General features: G+C 41.1%; 1 protein-coding gene across 1 annotated transcript in view; it reads right to left on the bottom strand.

Moving 5' to 3' along the window:
* The window catches only part of numbl (NUMB like endocytic adaptor protein), a gene marked incomplete in the record, with an annotated part of 65,283 nt that extends 46,561 nt beyond the window's left edge, over positions 1–18,722 (bottom strand). The window contains 1 exon segment of the mRNA XM_037678075.1: positions 18,622–18,722. Within this exon segment, the coding sequence (XP_037534003.1) occupies positions 18,622–18,662 (41 nt within the window).
* Positions 18,723–18,934: the final 212 nt, after the last annotated feature.

The raw sequence follows: 18,934 nt of genomic DNA, 5'->3' as shown, positions 1-18,934 counted from the left end.
AATAAACTACTACTTACTACTTGTACTACTATTCCTACTTCGCGGTTACGGATCCCGCGCAATAAACGAGGGACTACTGTATTTTCAAGCCGATATGGGTGTTTGGGGATCTATCGTATCGGTGATAACTGTCCCATTATGTGCCGAAATAAGCACTTCTAATTTCCTCCCCTAAAATGCTGGAACCTGCTGTGATTGTACAATGTATCGAGCAGAGCATTCATGAAGACTACTTTCAAGTCATGGCCGTTCACTTAAGTTTCACTTTCACCTTCAACACAGACGAAGCAGCGAGCAATACTGTGTAGGATATTTTGCTGAACAGAACGTGTTAAGTTTATTTAACTGATCTGTAAAACAAATCAACAGTAATACTGATGGGGAAGTTATGTAAAGGTCATGGAAGTTTTCACTTACTAATGTTAAATTAATATAGAACCATGTATGTTAAGTCAAGAGAGTCTCTTTGCTCAGAGAGGAGTCTGATAACTGATAACTTTATCAATTGTGAGCTGTGAAGCAGAGGTCATCTTGACCTCGCCTCTGTTGATAACGGGTATTTAAGCTGTTCCCAACTTGTTGTCCGCGTGCAGACCTTGTGATCAGGGCTTCATACAACATCTTGTATGCCTGTTTTCAATGCTGTTCCCATTGCAAGGATTAAACCTGGGTTGAAAAGATCTTCTTGCATTCTGCATGGCTTATTTGAATAATGAGTTGATGATAGGTTAATTAAATTATCCAACAAATAAATTCTCTTCAATCCTCCAAACCACTTGTCATTAGCTACATGCCTCTCAAGTTAGCAAGTTAACGTTTAGATAACCTAGTATAGGTTATTGCCTTGTAAAACTTTATCCAGAACAATAAATCTAACGTAGCGGTAAATATATCAGTGTTAGCAACATTATCATTGTCATCCTCAATGAAATGCACTGTTTATCGGAAATCTTAACTTCTCTGCAAAGAAAAGAAAAACGCTGGTGACCAGTGCACCACTTCTAAACCTACTGTGGGACTACGTATGGCATGGATTTGCTTAGCTTCATAGTTGCTAATAGCTGTGTTAAACAAACAAGCCTCGCTCCACTCGCTGTTTTCTTAGATTCTTGGGGGTGGACAAAGCTAAAAAATGTTCAACCTTTATATCAGTTATCGGCGGTCGCCTTTCCCTCTCAGTATCGTATTGGAAATAGCCAAAATTTCTACATTGGTCAGGCTCTACTATCCATCGTGTGTGCCTGAGGACACACCCTGGACAGGTCTCAAGTCCATCACAGGGACACACAGAGACAAACAACCGCCCACACCTAGAGACAATTAAGAGTTAACAATTAACCTAACATGCATGTTTCTGGTCTGTGGGAGAAAAGCCACGTGCATGAGGAAAACATGTAAACTACACACAGAGACTCTGCTGTGAAACCCCAGTAAAAACGGTTGTTTACTAAAGGCTTGAAGTATTTAACAGCTCAGTAATTAGCGTGACATCATCCCACTCTGGGTTAACACTTTGTGGTAAAACCTGCAAAAATCTGCAATATTTAGTGTAAAAACCAGTAAAGGTATCAAAATGTCAGCTCAGTCACATCAAGTATCTGTGCAATGTTTAAATCCTGAAAAATGTTTCCACTGTGGAGAATGTCTGATCTACAGAGCTCCAAAAAGGGCTGAGTTTTTATACATCCTCAAGTTTTATAGTGCAGGTACATCTAAAAAAAAGAATACAGTATCATGAAATAGTTACATTTTTATGTCATCCACCTCAGAAAGTGAAACTCTTATACTACATAGATCCATTACACAGACTGAAACATTTCAAGCCTTTATTTCTTGTAATTTTGATGATTATGACTTACAGATAATGAAAAACAAATTTCAGTGTCTCAGAAAATTAGAATATTGTGCAGAGGTTCAGTATTGAATGTCACACTCTAATCAGCTGATTAACTCTCAGGCATGAGCTACAAAAGTCTCATTCCTCAAGTTCAGCCTCTCCTGAACCAGAGAATATGTCAGAAGCATCTTACCTGCTGAGGAGACACAGAACTGGACTGTTGCTCAGTGGTCCAGTGTCCTCTTTTTAAAGTAAATTTTCATGTCATTTATAAATCAAGGTCCCAGAGTCTGGAGGAAGTGGAGAGGTCCAGAATCCATTTTGCTTGAAGTCCAGAGTGAAGTTCCGTCAGTCAGTGATGGTTTGGGTCCATGTCCTCTGCTGGTGCTGGTCCACTTGGTCTTCTGAAGTCCTCAGACCAGGTAAGACACTTCTGATGTTGTCTCTGGTTCAGGAGTGGCTTGACTTGAGGAATGAGACATTTGTAGCTCATGTCTAGGATTCGTCTGTGCATAGTGTATAACATGCATGAGTTTCCAATATGGAACTTTATCACAATATTCTAATTTTCTATATGCAGTTCATTAGTTGTTGAAGAGTTAATCAGCTGATTAGGGTGAGACACCAGGAGTTGACAATATTGAACCTCTTCACAATATTCTTATTTTTGAGACACAGAGTTTTAGTTTTTCCATTATCTGTAGCCATAATCATCAAAACTACCAGAAATAAAGGCTTGAAATATTTGACTCTGTGTAATGAATCTATGTAAAATCTGAATTTCACTTTCTGTAACGATTGACAAAAAAATATTAAAACCTTTTCACGATATTCTAATATTTTTTAGATGCATCTGTATCGTCTCCATCAGTCAACTTACTCTTGTCCTGCCCATAATTTTTGATCTGCTCAAGGTAATTTAATGAAACTTCATCATCACCAGACATCACCCCAGCTCCAAGGTCAAGGTCACAAATCAAGGTCAACCGTTGCCATGGATTGCTGTGTAATAATTTGTCAACGGGTGAATAATGCCATAAACGATCTTGCTCTTGTCTCATTTGTTTCATTAAGATCCTGTTGTCTAAGGAGATATGTTACAGATAACAACAAGGGTGCTTATTGCTTCTGCACTGGTTTCATTACTAAAAATAACTGGTAGGAAATACATTAAGCACAGAAAAACATAAAAAGCTTTACCGCCGCTGCTTCCTCGCCACAATATTTCTGGTTAATTAGAAATGAAAAGAATTTTGTATTTTTCTTACCATCTGGTTGCTCCGTAAACTGGCATTCTGCCTTTGAAAGAGAGCGACAGCATGCAAACCCCTGATCTGTACTCTGAGGAAAACCCCTCTCTGCTCTGCTACACACAGTTCGGAGGTTACAGGCAAATATACACACTCAAACACACGCCTCTTCTCGTAATCACGGCTACGCTGCTGGCAATGTGTATCACACACTCAGATTCGTGTGTAATGTGGAGTATTCAAAGTCAGTAGCTCAAGTGGCTTAACTCATTCCTGGCATGTGAGACATGAATCGTCACACACACACACACATACAACCACAAGCATCCCTCTGCAGCTCTGCAGGCACACATGTAGAAGCCTGTGCCAGTCATTTTTAGGCTAAGTGCCACCAGACTGGCATCTGGCAGACATCGGCATTGCTGCAGCAGGTGGGAATGGGTGTGTGTGAGGCCATAAAAGCAAATTGATGCATAATTACCCAATAAGGGAGTCGAAAAGAGCATTATGAGAGTAAAGTTGAGGGAGCTGCTAAGGGAATACATGATGTTCCTGCCCTCATATGGTGTGGGAGACGAAAAGAAAAACGTAGTAAACCGGCATGTGATGCCAAGTCGCTGGGAAAAGAGGCAGAAATGAAGCGATACGAGATGAGGACAACTGGGGGGACATGAGCAGAGGAATATGGTGAGAAAAACATCAAGACAGTGCAACAAGTGATCCAGCTCATCATCCAGTCTTTCATTTAAATAGAAGTGTGTGAAAGCATGCTGGTTGAATAAAAATCTCCATGGATTAAGAAATACCACAGTAAAACCTCAACGTTCTGTGAATGTTTTTATTGGATAAGCAAATTCTAACTTCTCGCTTTCATAAACTTTGTTTTTCTTCAGCTTTTTGTCTTTAAGGGTTTCTAGTAGACCACAACTAATCCAAAAAGGCGAAAACCATGGAGACACCCCACAGTGTACCCTGGTGAGTATGGGATTGGGGGTCTGCTGTTACAGGCCATTCAGCCCAATACAAAGAGTTTGGTTCACATTTAATCTGACTCCTCCAGGGCGGCCCGTTGTCACCGATTCTGTTCATAGCTTTTATGGACAGAACTTCTTGGGGCAGCCAGGGGTTGAAGGGAGTTCAGTTTGGTGGTCTCAGGATTCCATCTCTGTTATTTGCAGATTATGTGGTCCTGTTAGCATCATGGAGCCATGACCTTCAGCTCTCACTGGAGCGGTTCGCAGCCAAGTGTGAAGCGGCGGAGATGAGAATCTGCACCTCCGGATCTGTCCTCAATTGGAAAAGGGTGGATTGTCCTCTCTAGGTTGGGAGTGATGTTCTGCTTCAAGTGGAGGAGTTCAAGTATCTCGGGGTTGTGTTAATGAGTGAGTGAAGAATGGAGCTTGAGATTGATGGTACTGGAGGTATTATGGACTTTGTGCCGGTCTGTTGTGATGAAGAGGGAGCTGAGCTGTAAGGTGAACCTCTCTGTTTATCAGTCGGTCTACGCTGCTCACCTCACTTATGGCCACGAACTCTGGGTAGTGACTGAAAGAATGAGATCTTAGATCCAGGCAGTTAAAATGAGTTTTCTCTACAGTGTAGCTGGGATCTCTCTTAGGGATAGGGTTCAGTGGTTTGGAGATATGATAGTGATAGGATATATTGTCTATTTTTCAAGTTATCCAGCCTCACAAGGTTAACATATATACATATATGGTGGCAGCCATCTTGGATTTTGTTGTTGTAACCCGATTTTCAAAAGCAACCTTTCTTATGTGTAGGGACACCTTGGACAAGTCTGCAGTCCATCAAAGAGGCAGTCCATTTTGGTGTGTGTAGCCACACACCAAAATGGAAGTTGGTACCTCATTAATTTTTTAATGTTTTGTGCTCACAACGTGCACGAACAGACAGACGTTTATTCAATTCCCCCTCTCCGCTCCATGATGGAGTACAATAAAAACTGAATAGGTTTGACTGAAAATACGTCCTAGAGACGACTACCCTGACTTGCAGAAGAAAGCTACTAGTCAGTCTCCTGCTGGGCACCACAGAATAAAATCCATTGAAATCTGCTTTTAAATACTCAGAACTGGAGACGCATGAGGGTGGGAATGTGCAAAGGCTTTGCTCAGCCATGACCTTACCCTGCACATCTGCAAAAGTAAAAAAAAAAAAAAACAGAGATAGACAGAGGGGCTCGGCTGGCCAGCTGAGGACGCAAAACATCAAAATAAATCTATAAATCAGCTGCACAAATGAAGTCCCACATCACAAACCTACGCAAAACTCCAGAGCTCTCCAGTGCAGACTACACAAACAGGAGGCCTGGTGCCAATAAGCACATAGTTGCTTCCCATCCAGAGGCTGAGCTAGCAGCCATCTGGGATGTGTTTTTCACAGGGGATGGCAGGAGGGATGACTTATGTTCATATCATGTTCTATTGCAGACATTCAAATTTGTTCACCCCAAAAGACCTCTCGTTGTCGCCTCTCCCTAAACTAGACGACTTTATTGTTCTTCTTCTCTGGTGTTCACTTCCCACATATCGCTCATCCAAAGCAGACAAAAAGCACACGGAAGAAAAAGAGCTGAACGTTTATGGCACTTCAGATGGGAATGTGAGGAAATGGGTTTCACATGGATGAGTTTAATGCAAAACGATCACCCAAGTGTTCAGACTCATTACATGAGAAAACAACACGCATGTTGGCGACCAAATTTTCAAATGTCATGAATTTACACGCGTTACCTCTGACTTCCTACCATTTAGACCGCTCGAGTCCAGCTGGGTTTCACGCCCGCCAGATGTGAGCCTGACTGATGTTTTTGGCTCTCTGCCTCCCCTTCACGCTAACAATAACCCTCCCAGATCCAGATGTTCCGTGTTTAGCACTGGCTCAGAGAGGCTGACTAAATGGGACGCCCTCCCTTACACGTCTTCACCGGCAGATGTTGATGAAACATACCTAGAAGACGAAGGGAGGGGGTGAGCATACCAAACACACACACACTGCACACCCATTAGATGAGTCACAGACACCTCAGATTACCGTAAGCCACATGTCTGAAACTCCCGGGAAATATGGAGCGGAGAGGACGAGGTGGAGCAATATGTGTGTGGTAAAGGTCTTGGCTCAGTCGTCGCCATGCCGACTTCATTTAACCACCTGTTCCTCCTCTTTTGGTTAGGGATAATTCACACTCAGCCTTTGCGTCTGCAGAGCAGAAGTGTTTTTCCAGAGCTCTGGATGAAGAAGAATAAACTGAGTCAGCGTTACTTCAGGGATTATTGTACTGTCAGACCCGAGTTTTCCTCACGCACCTCTGTTATGTTCAGTGGCCTGAGTGCAAGTTTATCATTTTATTTTATTTCTGTTTTCAACAAGAAACAAATGAAAATCCCAGTTGAACAAGACGATGCTCCCCATTACTGAAGGATTTGAAAAGTGAATGTTTGAAGTTGGGCGGTACGGTGGCGCAGGTGGTAGAGCTGTTGCCTCTCAGCGAGCAGGTCGCCCTGGTTCAAATCCTGACCCGGGGGCTTTCCTGGGTGGAGTTTGCATGTTCTCTCCGTGCATGCATGGATTTTTTCCAGGTACTCCAGTTTCCTCCCACTGACCAAAAACATGCATGTTAGGCTGATTGGTGACTCTAAATTGTTTTGAACGTACCTGCACAGGTCTGAACATTCTTGGAGAAAATCCTTCAGAGCTTCTCAGATATTCCAGCAACACAATGGTTGTATTTGTTTGTGCCCACATCAGAAGCAGTGGAAACTGTTAGAAAACTATTACTTGCTGGTCACATTAATAAAAAGAGCATATCATAGCATACGACAAAAGTTAAGTAGCTTCTTTTTTATTCAGCAACGTCAATAGTGCAGGTGCTAGAGGAGAATTTAATTTGCTGGGTATTCATTGTACATATACTGTACAGACTGGTTTCATTCCCTTTGCCACCAATAAAGCATCTACTGTTAGCAGGAGCTAAAAACACACAATAAGTAATGTTATAACAAAGGAACAACATCAAACTAAAAAGTCAAACAGCGTTGAATGATCAAAATGACTGTGAAATGGTCCCCTGGTTTAAAAGCATCCACTAACTCGAATGATTTCTTTAAATTTGTTTTTTTAAGGATGTAACTTATTAAACTGATTGGCTTAATAAAATATCAATCAATCAATCAATCAACTTTATTTATATAGCACATTTTAAAAACCACAAGGGTAGCCAAAGTGCTGCACAATAAAACAATAAAAACAAACAAGACAATAAAAACATACAAAGCACAAACAAAGAAACATAAAAACCATTCACATACCAGTTTCACAGCAGGTGTATTAAAAAGCCATAAAAGTTAACATCACGTGTTAAAAGCCAAAGAATAAAAGTGTGTCTTTAAAAGAAATTTAAAAACAGGAAGAGAGGAGGCCTGTCTCACACTCAAGGGTAAAGTGTTCCACAACCTGGGAGCAACAACAGCAAACGCTCTGTCACCTCTGAGCTTCAGCCTAGTTTTAGGGACTGTCAGCAGCAGCTGATCAGCTGATCGTAGGGATCGGGGTGGACAGTAAGGCTGAAGCAGCTCAGACAGATATGGTGGGGCAAGGTTGTTCAGACATTTAAAAACAAACAGCAAAAGCTTAAAATTAATTCTGTAGTGCACAGGGAGCCAATGAAGGGACGCCAGGATGGGAGTAATATGCTCGCGCCTACGAGCCTGAGTTAACAGGCGAGCAGCAGAGTTCTGCACAAGCTGCAGACGAGCAAGAGACGTCAGGCTAATGCCTGCATACAGCGCATTACAGTAGTCAAGACGAGCTGTGATAAAAGCATGGATTAATTTCTCCAAGTCAGGTCTTGCTAGGATTGGTTTCACTTTTGCTATTTGGCGGAGCTGATAAAAACTTTTCTGAACAACACTGCTGATCTGTTTTTCAAATTTAAAATCAGACTCAAACTTCACCCCCAGATTGGTGACACAGTCCTTGAGATAAAATGACAGTGAGCCAAGATCTATGCTTACTTAATACTTTGTATAAAACAGCAAGCCATACAAATGCTGACATAAAACCCACAGATGCAAAACTATTCTTCGTCATTTGATAAAAATAAAAGTCTCTTGTAATTGCTTATGAACATACATCTTACTCATTGCAGGGCTATTGATTTAACCCTCCTGCTGCCCTTCGGTCAGAATGACCAAAGAGCTCCCAGAGCCTTGTGGGTCATTTTGATCCAAGGGCAGCTGGAGCCAGACCATCATGCTAACAACGCCACATACACCTTACATCTCACTATATATTCAATATAAAAACTTCAAACCCATCTGCTAATTCTAATTGAATATGTACTGTAGTCATAGCCAAACTTTTGACCCATGCTACACACACACACACACCAAAGCCTGACCCAGTTTCGGGGCCCTGCAGACTCCAGCTGACACTGTGTGACCCACATAAGGACACAATCATTGAAAACTTTCTGTCGTTCGTCTCTCATGTCACACACAGAAAACGACAAGCGGTCTGTATGTGTGTGAGTCCGAGTGTGTGATTAGAAAATAAAGGCGGAGATGAACCAGCAGGCCGATGTTTAGACTGAAGACTGACCCAGAACAGGATGGCCTTATTCACTGCACAGGTTTGCAAGCTTGAGTAGGAGTGTGTGTGTGCGTGTGTGTGTGTGTGAGCAGAACTGCACGAGGACCGAGTCAAACTGGTTGAAGAACAAAACTGTTTCACTGGAAAACAACACAGCAGAGGACATCGTTCATACGGTGCATCGACACATGGCTTTCACAGAAATACAGAAAGCAGTTTTAATAAACGATTATGTAAAAATACAAGAACGGACCATTCCAACACTGCTTTGCCCGAACCAAAATAAAACCGACTGTAAAGCCTTTCTAGCAGTAGCTCAGGGGGTGGCCAATGGTGGCCTTGACCACCATAAATTAATCTTCCGCCACCCCAGTCATTTGAGAAAACCATAAGTTGAAGCAATATAAAAACTAGAAAGGATAGATTCCTCTAATGATTGGGGTGGCCAGTTTAGATATACTGTATGGTGGGTGGCCATCTTGGATTTTGACGTAGCAACACAATATTCAATTAGGACCTTTCTTAGATCAAGATATTCAACTCATCGGACAAATAAACAGATGAAAGGTATTTCCAATTACCATCTTTGTTCCGTGACCGTGAACAACAAACATCACCATATTTGGTTATGGGGCTGAGATAGTGTAAAGGTAGGGCAAACGACTTGGGACCAGAAAGTTGCAAGTTCAACTCCCCGCCATGCCCACGTCGTGGAGTCCCTGAGCAAGACACCTAATCCCTAATTGATCCCCGGGCACTTACACAGCTGCCCACTGCTCCACCTGGGTGTATCTCACGTGTGATGGGTTAAATGCAGAGAACCAGTTTCACCATTGTATGGGAACATACAATGATAACACATAGTACTTTACTTTACAACCAAGATAAAAGTACTGAGAAATCTTTGTTTATCAAAGTAAAATGAATGTTACTGAACTTTTTTTAACCTAATTATTGTTATTGAATTGATCAGCTGTAGACCTTCAGCTATCCGGGTTGTGTTATTTCAGCTGTTTGTGCACATTCTAATTTAAGTAACTTCTACAACTGTGTAAAAGTCAAGAATGTCCAATCACTACAGATGATATCTTCAACTTCAAAAACTACTTACCGGTATATACAGTAAAATGAAACTAGTTCTGTTTTGTGTAAAGCACGTTCTTCCTGTGCACATTTGGACATGAATCTCTTGTAAATGATTCCTCGAGGCTCAGTGAGACCAACATGTATAAATAAAGGTTGAATGAAAAAAAAATCCTGCTCTTTCACCAATCCTGCATACCTGTAGTTTTTTCAAACATAATGCCAACTGATTTAGAGGTATTAGTACTAGTCTGCCAGGAGTTGAGCTAACCTTCGGAGTGACCAGACACTCTCATCAAATACGTCCAGCAGCCTCAACACAACATTTGCTTAACACAGACTTAGTTTGGGTTGAAAATTAAAACCGTAACAAGCTAAACAAATGATGTCAAGCAAGAGTATAGTGGTTTAATAGTTAGTGTAGGGTGTGGGTTGGAAAGAGTTGCTATGTAAATCTGAAGAAAGATTAAAAAAAATTGGCCTTTGTTTAGCTAGCCATTAGCTTAGCGTTGTCAACGACTTCTGCCATTTCCCCTGTACTCTTCTTTCTGACTGATGTCACAGCTGATAAGGCATTACTTGCAACTAAATGACAGAACATTGCTTCAAAAATCAGCAGGTAAGACTTTCAAGAGCAAATAATTCTCTTAAATCCCTAAACACAGAACCCCGGTTTCTGGACGGCTGGCTCTACGAAGCTGCTTCTACAGCAGACGACATTTGTAATTCCATAGGACTGCTTGCGGCGCTGCTCTTTGTTTGCATTCATGTTTAAAATTTGAAATCAATTTGATTAACGTAGGTGACGGTGTACTGTGCAGAACCATGAAAAAAGTTTGGTGGTTATATTATACTTTAACCAATGATTTCCATGAAAGCCTGACCTAGACAACATTACTGATTGAATTCAACTAGCAGTGTTTCTACTATTGCAGTATAAAGGCTGCTGTTTGTAATACCATTAAAACTACCGATAACACTACCCTAAATTTTCCTGGGAAATTGTGATACTGGACTATAGATCAGCCAGCCCTGCATCCAACCATATAATGATAATATTGTTTTGTTGTAGTAGTTGGTTAATTATTACTTTTTACCTTTGTTTGCTCTAAATCAGAGCACTTATAGAGAGTTCTGACATGCATGTGTGTGGCACTTTGTTACCAGGGTTAACAAATACCAGCTGGGCTGACTAACAAAACCTGGCCTGTCCTTCCTCCATCTCATGCAACATGATCTTCTGGGGGGGTTCTGAGCAAGGTGAGCTGTTACAGAATGCTGTCCTGGTACAATTACAGCCAGTGTGTGAGCTGGTGGTCATCCTGCTTAATGTGCAGGTGTGAGTGGGCGTGGCAGGACAAAGGAGCAGGAGCTGAACTGGATTGTCAAGATTTGTGTCTTTTGTGTTGTTTTTTTATATATTTTTGTGGTACTTTTAGATTTATTTCCTTTGTTTTTTTGTTGCTCAGTGTGTTTCAGTTCAGTTTGCTTCTCAGCTTTTCTGCCCCGCCCGTTCTCACCTGTTCTCTGTTGTCATTTTATTCAGGTGTCTCCACGCCACTCATCAGACTCTGTCTGTAAAGTCCTTCAGTTTTCCCCTCACAGTCTGACATTGTGAATGCTTCATACGCCTGTTTCGATTCTTCTCCATATCTCTTTGAGTTTAGTTGTTGTTTTCTAGCTGTTTCCATGGCACCTCAGTCGTTTTCTTAATTAACACCTTGTTTTTTCTTCGAGATCTTTGTGTTCGTCTGCATTCCTGGGTCCCCTACAAACCATGACACTGACTCTTCAGCACCAGGAGATGGACACAATGTTGTCTCTGCCTCATCAACAAAGTTTAGTAAACTTACTAAACTAAACCGTAGGCCGTCTGTGTGCTTAACTGTGTCTATGGTTTCCATGTTTTGATTATCCGCTGCTGCCAAAGACATAAAGAGATAACGATCTGCCTGTTTGAAAATGAGTGTTTTATGTCGTAGCAAAATATCTTCTTTTTTTTCATTTAGCCTTAATTTATACAGGTTCATTGAGCCACGAGAACTCATTTTCAAGAGAGATCTGTTTAGGGAGCAGATTGGGGTTAAGGGCCTTGTTCATGGGCCCAGAGTGGGGTGAATGAGGGTGGGAGCCGGTGTGGGTGCTTCACCTACCCTACCCACATTTTTGATGTTGTCGGTGCCGGGGCTTGAACCGGCGATCTTCCGATCACAGGCCCACCTTCTCTAGCCTCTGCGCCACCACTCCCCCATCTCATTAAGTATTTCGTGTTCTTTTACACAACTTTCAAAAAGTAATCAATGGATGTACTTCGACAAATGATTAACTTTTGGAATTAGCCTGTTTCAAGATGGCCACAGCTAATCAACATTAGCTAATACAAAAATGGCTATATCTCAGATAATTTTACAGATATTGAGCTAAAATTTGATGTGGTTGTAGTTGAGCCAGTCTCAACACATATTCAGTGTGAAATCTACCAGAGTAGCATCCCTTATCTCTCTTTTTAAGCTAACTCTGTTTTAAAACAAGCATTAGCAACAAGCTACAGGAGTTAGCATGTTAGAAGCTAACGTGTACGGTGGACTGCAGAGGCTAACATCCCAGCAAATTAACGTAAACTTGTTAGGCTCATAAAGTTATTACACAAAAGAGCAGCAGACAAGTAATGAAATTGTGTTTTTGTTTTTAAATAAAATAAAATAAAATAACTTGCTTGGGGGTGAAGGAAACAGCTCAGTGTGAGGTGGACGGAGTGCTACCTCTGTACTAGCGCATCTGTATTGTGCACCGCTAGCTTACTGCTATGTCAGTGCCGGCAGATGTCGACCGGGGGTGGGGGGACAGTTCGGTAGGCAGGGCGCTCGGTTCTGTTGACAGGGTGGGGCGCCCTCCTTGTATAATGGTTGGGGGAACACTGCGTTTTCTGAAGCTGCAGCGTCTCAGAGTCTTAACAAACTCCACCCTTCAGATTTATTTGTGCAGACAGACCTGACGTCACATGAAACAATGCCGGCGTGGTTCCGCTGGCTCGGTTCTAAGAAGTTCTAGTGTTTAGTAAAAAAAGCTGCATGTACATTGTTGTCATGCTTCTTTCCATTCCCCTTTGATTCATCTTCTCCAAACTCGTCAACCTCTTTAGGAGCTGATTATCATCTCATGCTTCCTCTGCTGACAAAAGCAGGAAATTCTCGTTTCAACCAGAACAATTCTGACCGTTTCCTGACAGACAACACCTCTGTTTTCATTTTACCTCTGTTATCTTTCCTCAAACCTGCCTTTCACTGTCACATCTCTGCTATGACTGGCTGCTTTTCACTTGTCCTCATTTCCCACATCACACCGATCTCTGCTGCGCACACTCTTCTCACGCCTCAGCCTTGTTCTCACTCTTTTCTACAACACGCGAGGGAGGTGGCCTCCTCAGTTATCTAATCATGAGAGCAGGAAGCTCAAGTTGTCAGAAACAAGAGGAAGCTTTGGATGCAACAAGGAATGTAAGCAAATGTTGTTTTCCTCCTCAGCTCCTCAGCTCAGGGATGTTTGGAGGCATGTTCTCAAATGTTCGGGCACCACTCGACTAAATCCTGCAGGATGAAATGTGTGCGTAGAAGATGAAGTGATTTCCAAAACCCTTGTGCTATCATCGCCTGCTGCTAAACAGTGAAGAAAGGCGAGAATGTTTTTGCCTGTGTCCATCTGTTACCAAATTATCTCATGCACAAAATTTAGTTAAGCTCGCAGGAAACAATAAGTGGATGAACATCTACGACTGAATAGGATTTGGAGTCAGTTTAATGTGAGTTGACCACCACAGCCAGTGACCAACAATTGCAACAAGAGCACCACATATGGTACGTGGAATGGTCCCAACAAGCAAAGACCTTGTATACCATTTGACCTTGATTTGTGACCTTGACCCTAGAGCTGAGATGATGAAGTGTACGCGACACTCCATCAAGTGGTGATACATATGTATACAAAGTTTTGTTATGTTATCTTGAACAAATCAGAAGCTGTGTTCAAGGTTCAAGGCTCTTTATTGTCATTCACATCACATGTGGTACATGAGGTGGAACGAAATTCTGTACTCAAGGTCCCATTTATACCTAAAAATAGCAATAATATAATATAAAATATATTTAAAAAAGAAGACACCGCATACAAAGATCAGATATGCAGTAAACAATAATAATGTAATATAATACGGTGTATTAAACAGCAGCCTGAACATGAGTCTATTGTGAGCAGATGAGTATGAATATAGCAACATGGGTAATCAACAGCACAGATAAAGTGTCAAATCTCTCATTAAAGTGGGATTACAGGGATTTGTCTGGTTAGGGATTTTTGAGTCCAACAGCTTCATTGTTATGCTGATGACTGTCAGATTTATCTGCCGTTAACACCTAACAGTTCCTCCTCCATTCGCCCTTTGTTAAAATGTCTTGATGACATCAAGACTTGGATGGCTGCCAACTTTTTGAGTTTTAATGATCAGAAGACTGAGGTCATTGTGTTTAACCCTAGCTCTGCCACTGTCACCGATCCTGAAAACCTGGACTCCCTTCAGCCTCATCTAAAACAGTCTGTTAAAAATCTCGGGATAGTTTTAGACTCGGACTTAAAGTTTAATAAGCAGATAAATTCTGTTCTTCAAAAAAGCTTCTTTCAGCTAAGGCAGATGGCTAAGCTCAAGTCCGTCCTGTCCAGATCTGACCTTGAAAAATTAGTCCATGCATTTATTACAACCCGGCTGGACTACTGTAACTCGCTTTATGATGGGGTCAGTCAAGTCTCTCTCTCATGTCTCCAGCTTGTCCAAAATGCTGCAGCTCAGCTACTAACAGGAACTCACAGGTTTGAGCACATTACTCCAGTTCTGTCCTTTCTTCACTGGCTTCCTGTGCGTGTCAGAGTTGATTTTAAGATTCTTCTGCTGACATTTAAGTGTCTTAATGGCCTTGCACCCTCATACCTCTCCGACCTTCTTCATCCTTATGCTCCTTCTTGGGCCTTGAGATCATCAGACCAGCTGCTTTTGGCCGTACCAAAAACCAGGCTGAAGCTCAGAGGAGATCGGGCATTTTCAGTCATGGGCCCTAAACTCTGGAACAATCTGCCCATCAACATTAGACAGGCCACCTCAGTCTCTACTTTTAAATCTCTCCTGTACTCATTGGCATTTAACACAGTGTGATCTCATTTGGTATTTCATCGTTGATGATTGTGTTCATCCATTTTGCTTTTACTCCCTGACATTTAACGCAGGGTGATTTAATTTAGTATTTCATTGTTTCTAATTATATTTCATGTTTTTATGCTTTTATTCATGTTGCTGTAATATGTTGTTATTAATATTTGATCCTGTGATTTTCTTTGATAAGCACTTAGATAACGGTTACTGTTTTAAATGTGCTATATAAATGTGACTTGACTTCAGGGTAGAAACTGTGAGGGACAACAGAAAGTTTACAGACATGTGAAGACTATACCTCACTCGCTCTGGTATGAGGCAGACGCATTCTCTTCCCTCTCCTGTTCTCTTCTCTGTCTGTGTATTGGAACTTCTGTGGAGGCTTATCAGAACTGTGCCAGCTGACCATCATCTTATCAGGACAATGGACTATCTGATAGTGCTTCATGGACCGCCTTGTCGTCAAATGCATATGAACGTGTTCATAAATGTGATTGCTGGCAGAGTTTTTGATGTCTTAAATCATGTCCTGATTGGACAAAGTGTGAAGAGATCTTTTTTGTAATGCCACTATCCTCTCCTCATGGCTTTGTCCATTTTTCCATCTAAAAAATGTATTCTGAAAAGGATAAGAAGGCAGCAGCTACGTGCACTCCGCTCATCTTTCAGACGACTGTGCGGACATGTTCTTGCTGTATCTTGGTACAATCACAATAAAGCTTGTTCTGATTCTATTCTGATAATACGCCCTGCCTTTGAACGGAGTATGAAAATTGCTCTAACTCAGTCAATTTTACAGATACTGACCTACGTTTTGGTGTTGTAGTAACTGAGGCCTAACTCCAACACAAAGTCTGAGCTCTAACGGATGGCACAACTTAAAGATAACTCTGTCTCAGCAAAATATCTCATGAACCACTGGACAAATGGACAAGATCACTGGATGTACATCTACAGCCAGCTAACTATTGGTGTTAATCCAATTCAAGATGGCTCCACACAAAACTGGTTACTAATCAGTCAATTTTACAAACATTGAGCTGAAACTTGATGTGGTAGTAGCTGAGAGTCAATATATAGATCCAGTGAAGTCAAAGTATCGCAGAGTTGAAAAATATTTTCAAGGAAGTACCAAAACTGATATAACTTCATCATTTCTCAACAGAAAGTGATCTTAGTAAAAAATACTAAATTTAAAGGTAGGCAACATGCATTGTGGAAAGATTGAGTGAAAATAAATTAACTAACCTTGTGTTTTGTTCATTGTCATGAAATGAGGAGGGGAGTTAGCAAAATCAGAACTTTTTTTAAATAATGGTGAATTTGATTGTCAAAAAGCTTAAACAAATGCACGCTGGTGGAGCGCCCCATGCTGCAGGAACACCTGCACAAATGTAACTTTCATGGAGAAATGAGACGGATACTTTTATTGTGTCAGTGACTGTAAATGAAGTTTTGGAAAATTAGCTGTGAGCTGCAATCTGTCTTTAAATTACATCCCCGATTCCTAAATCATTAGCATGTTGAGTAAAATATAAATAAAGGTAGAATGCGCTCATTTACAAGCTTCAAAATCCTATATTTTATTCTCAGCAGAACATAGTAAACATATCAAATGTTTTAAAACAAAAAATGTATCATTTTTAGACAAAATAAGTTTTTTTTTTATTATTATTTTAATGGCAGCAACACATCTCTGTACTCTTGAGGTTGAACTCTCTCTCTTTGAAGTATATTGTAAAAGATAAAACTTTTTTTAGTACTTTATCAACATTTTGATTGAATTATACACAAACTAAGGCTCAAAACATTACTCAATCATGTAGAAATGGAAAGGGAATGACTTTTACAGAGGATTATTGATCGAAGATCGATTACCAGTGGTGGCCATCTTGAATTGGGCTCAGTCCAAAAGTTAACCTCAGAGTTTGGAATGAAAATCTTGTATGAACTGTTAGTGTTTGGAGCAAATGTTGAGTTTTATGCTTAGCTACTACTGCACTACATTTTAGCTCAATATCTGTGAAACAGGCTGAGATTAGCTATTTTTGTGTTTTCTATAGTCGAATAGCTAAAGTGGCCATCTGGAATTATTCAGGGATTACTTTCTACAAGTGTCATTAATATCCATCCAGTGAGGGGTTCATGTGATCTTTTGCTAACAAACAGGCAAACAAACAGAAACAGGAAGTTACAAGACTGCCAACCTCTAATGGCAAAAAACAAACCTATAAGTAGTCCTCAAAGACACAGTCTTTAAAAAACAAGCAGAGAAACTCAGAGAACATAAAGATTTTATGCAAAAAGTGTTTTAAAAATGTGTTAAAGAGGGTGGAACCAATAAGTTCAGGTATTTTTATTATTTTCCTGTTTGAAACTATGAAAAATAAGAAAAACACACATTTCCCTTAGATGTAAAACATTATCACCTTTAACTAATTTATACTTTAGGAAATTAGATCAGCACCTCCAAATGTGAGGCCATGGTCTTTAGTTGGAAAAGGGTGGATTGTCCACTCCAGGTCGAAGGTGAGGTTCTGCATCAAGTGGAGGAGTTCAAGTATCTTGGAGTTTTGTTCAAGTGTGAGGGAAGAATGGAGCATGAGATTGACAGACGGATTGGTGCAGCACCTGCAGTATTGTGGACTCTGTGCCGGTCCGTTGTGGTGAAGAGGGAGCTGAGCTGTGAGGCGAAGCTCTCTGTTTACCTGTCAGTCTATGTTCCTACCCTCACCTAAGGCCATGAACTCAAAAAAGGTATTAGTATTAGGACCAAACATTGGTCCCCAAAAAGGACTACTGGTCCTGACAAGGTGAGTGTGTATACCAGAATTTTTTTTTTTGTAAAAATGTTACAAAAACACACATATTTATAAAAACACCCCTAGAGAGCTTCAATATTTTTTGCACAATTGTTGGGGCCATCCTCTCTCTGGGTCTTACAGCTCCAACAAAAAAATCAGATAAGACTGAAAAATAAAACCTTGATTTTAAATATTGCTTCCAATAAACAACATTTAAAACCTAAATCAACATGTTTGTGTTGTTTTGGGTCATAGTGTGGCCTGAGGTTCATCTTCACACACATCAGTCTTTCTGTTGGGGTGTGTCTCTCCACGCATACACATTCAGATAACTCATATGCATCATGTACACAAAACACGTGACCTCTGAGCACAAAATGAATTTTAAATATCCTGTTGTTTTGGTATCAGATTACCAGCTTTAATCTCGTCCATATGGATACGGGGTCTAAGATTATTACCTGCAATGAGCCCTGTGGATACTGGCTACACCTATTACCAGTTTGGCAATGACAAGACATGCAACTCATAAACAAGCAGCAGCAACAACAAACAAAAAGACAAAATAAAATATTATTACTGTTAGCACAAAAGCCACAGGTTTTATGACAAAGCCAGGAGGTTCTCAGGTGCTGGTTTAAGGTCGATGTTAATGGACAGAAAACAAGGTGAAGCTTAGTACAAGAGACCAAAGTGCTGATCGCTACGGCAACAACTGACCCAGTTAGAAACAGATGTGCAACCAGGTGCGACATACATTAGAAAACAAAACGTGCTGAATGCACATATGTGCCGTCAGCTGCTGCACAGATCGCACACCCCACTATGAACCGGACTCACCTGAGCTCGATGGCCTCCCCCATCTCGCTCCAAGAGCTCATCGAACACAAGAAAGACAGCAGGACGAGAGAAGCTGCAGAGATGACGAGCTGAGCGAGCGCTCTCCCTCAGACGAAGCAGCGCGGGGGAAGGATGACAGAGGAGAGCAGAGAACATGTGATGAGACTGTGAGTGAGAGAGAAAGAGAGAGAGAACCACACCTCTTCTTAAGGGGATTAACTTGAAAATAAGAGAGCCAACACTTGGAGATGCACCCTAACACAGTCCAGCTGCCCATGAGTTGGTGTGGACGAGCAATGGGTTGAGAGGCGCG

The sequence above is a fragment of the Nematolebias whitei genome, chromosome 6 (genome assembly GCF_014905685.2).
Source record: "Nematolebias whitei isolate Nwh7 chromosome 6, NemWhi1, whole genome shotgun sequence".
Classification (NCBI taxonomy): Eukaryota; Metazoa; Chordata; class Actinopteri; order Cyprinodontiformes; family Rivulidae; genus Nematolebias; species Nematolebias whitei.
This window is presented reverse-complemented; position numbering and strand designations above follow the sequence as displayed.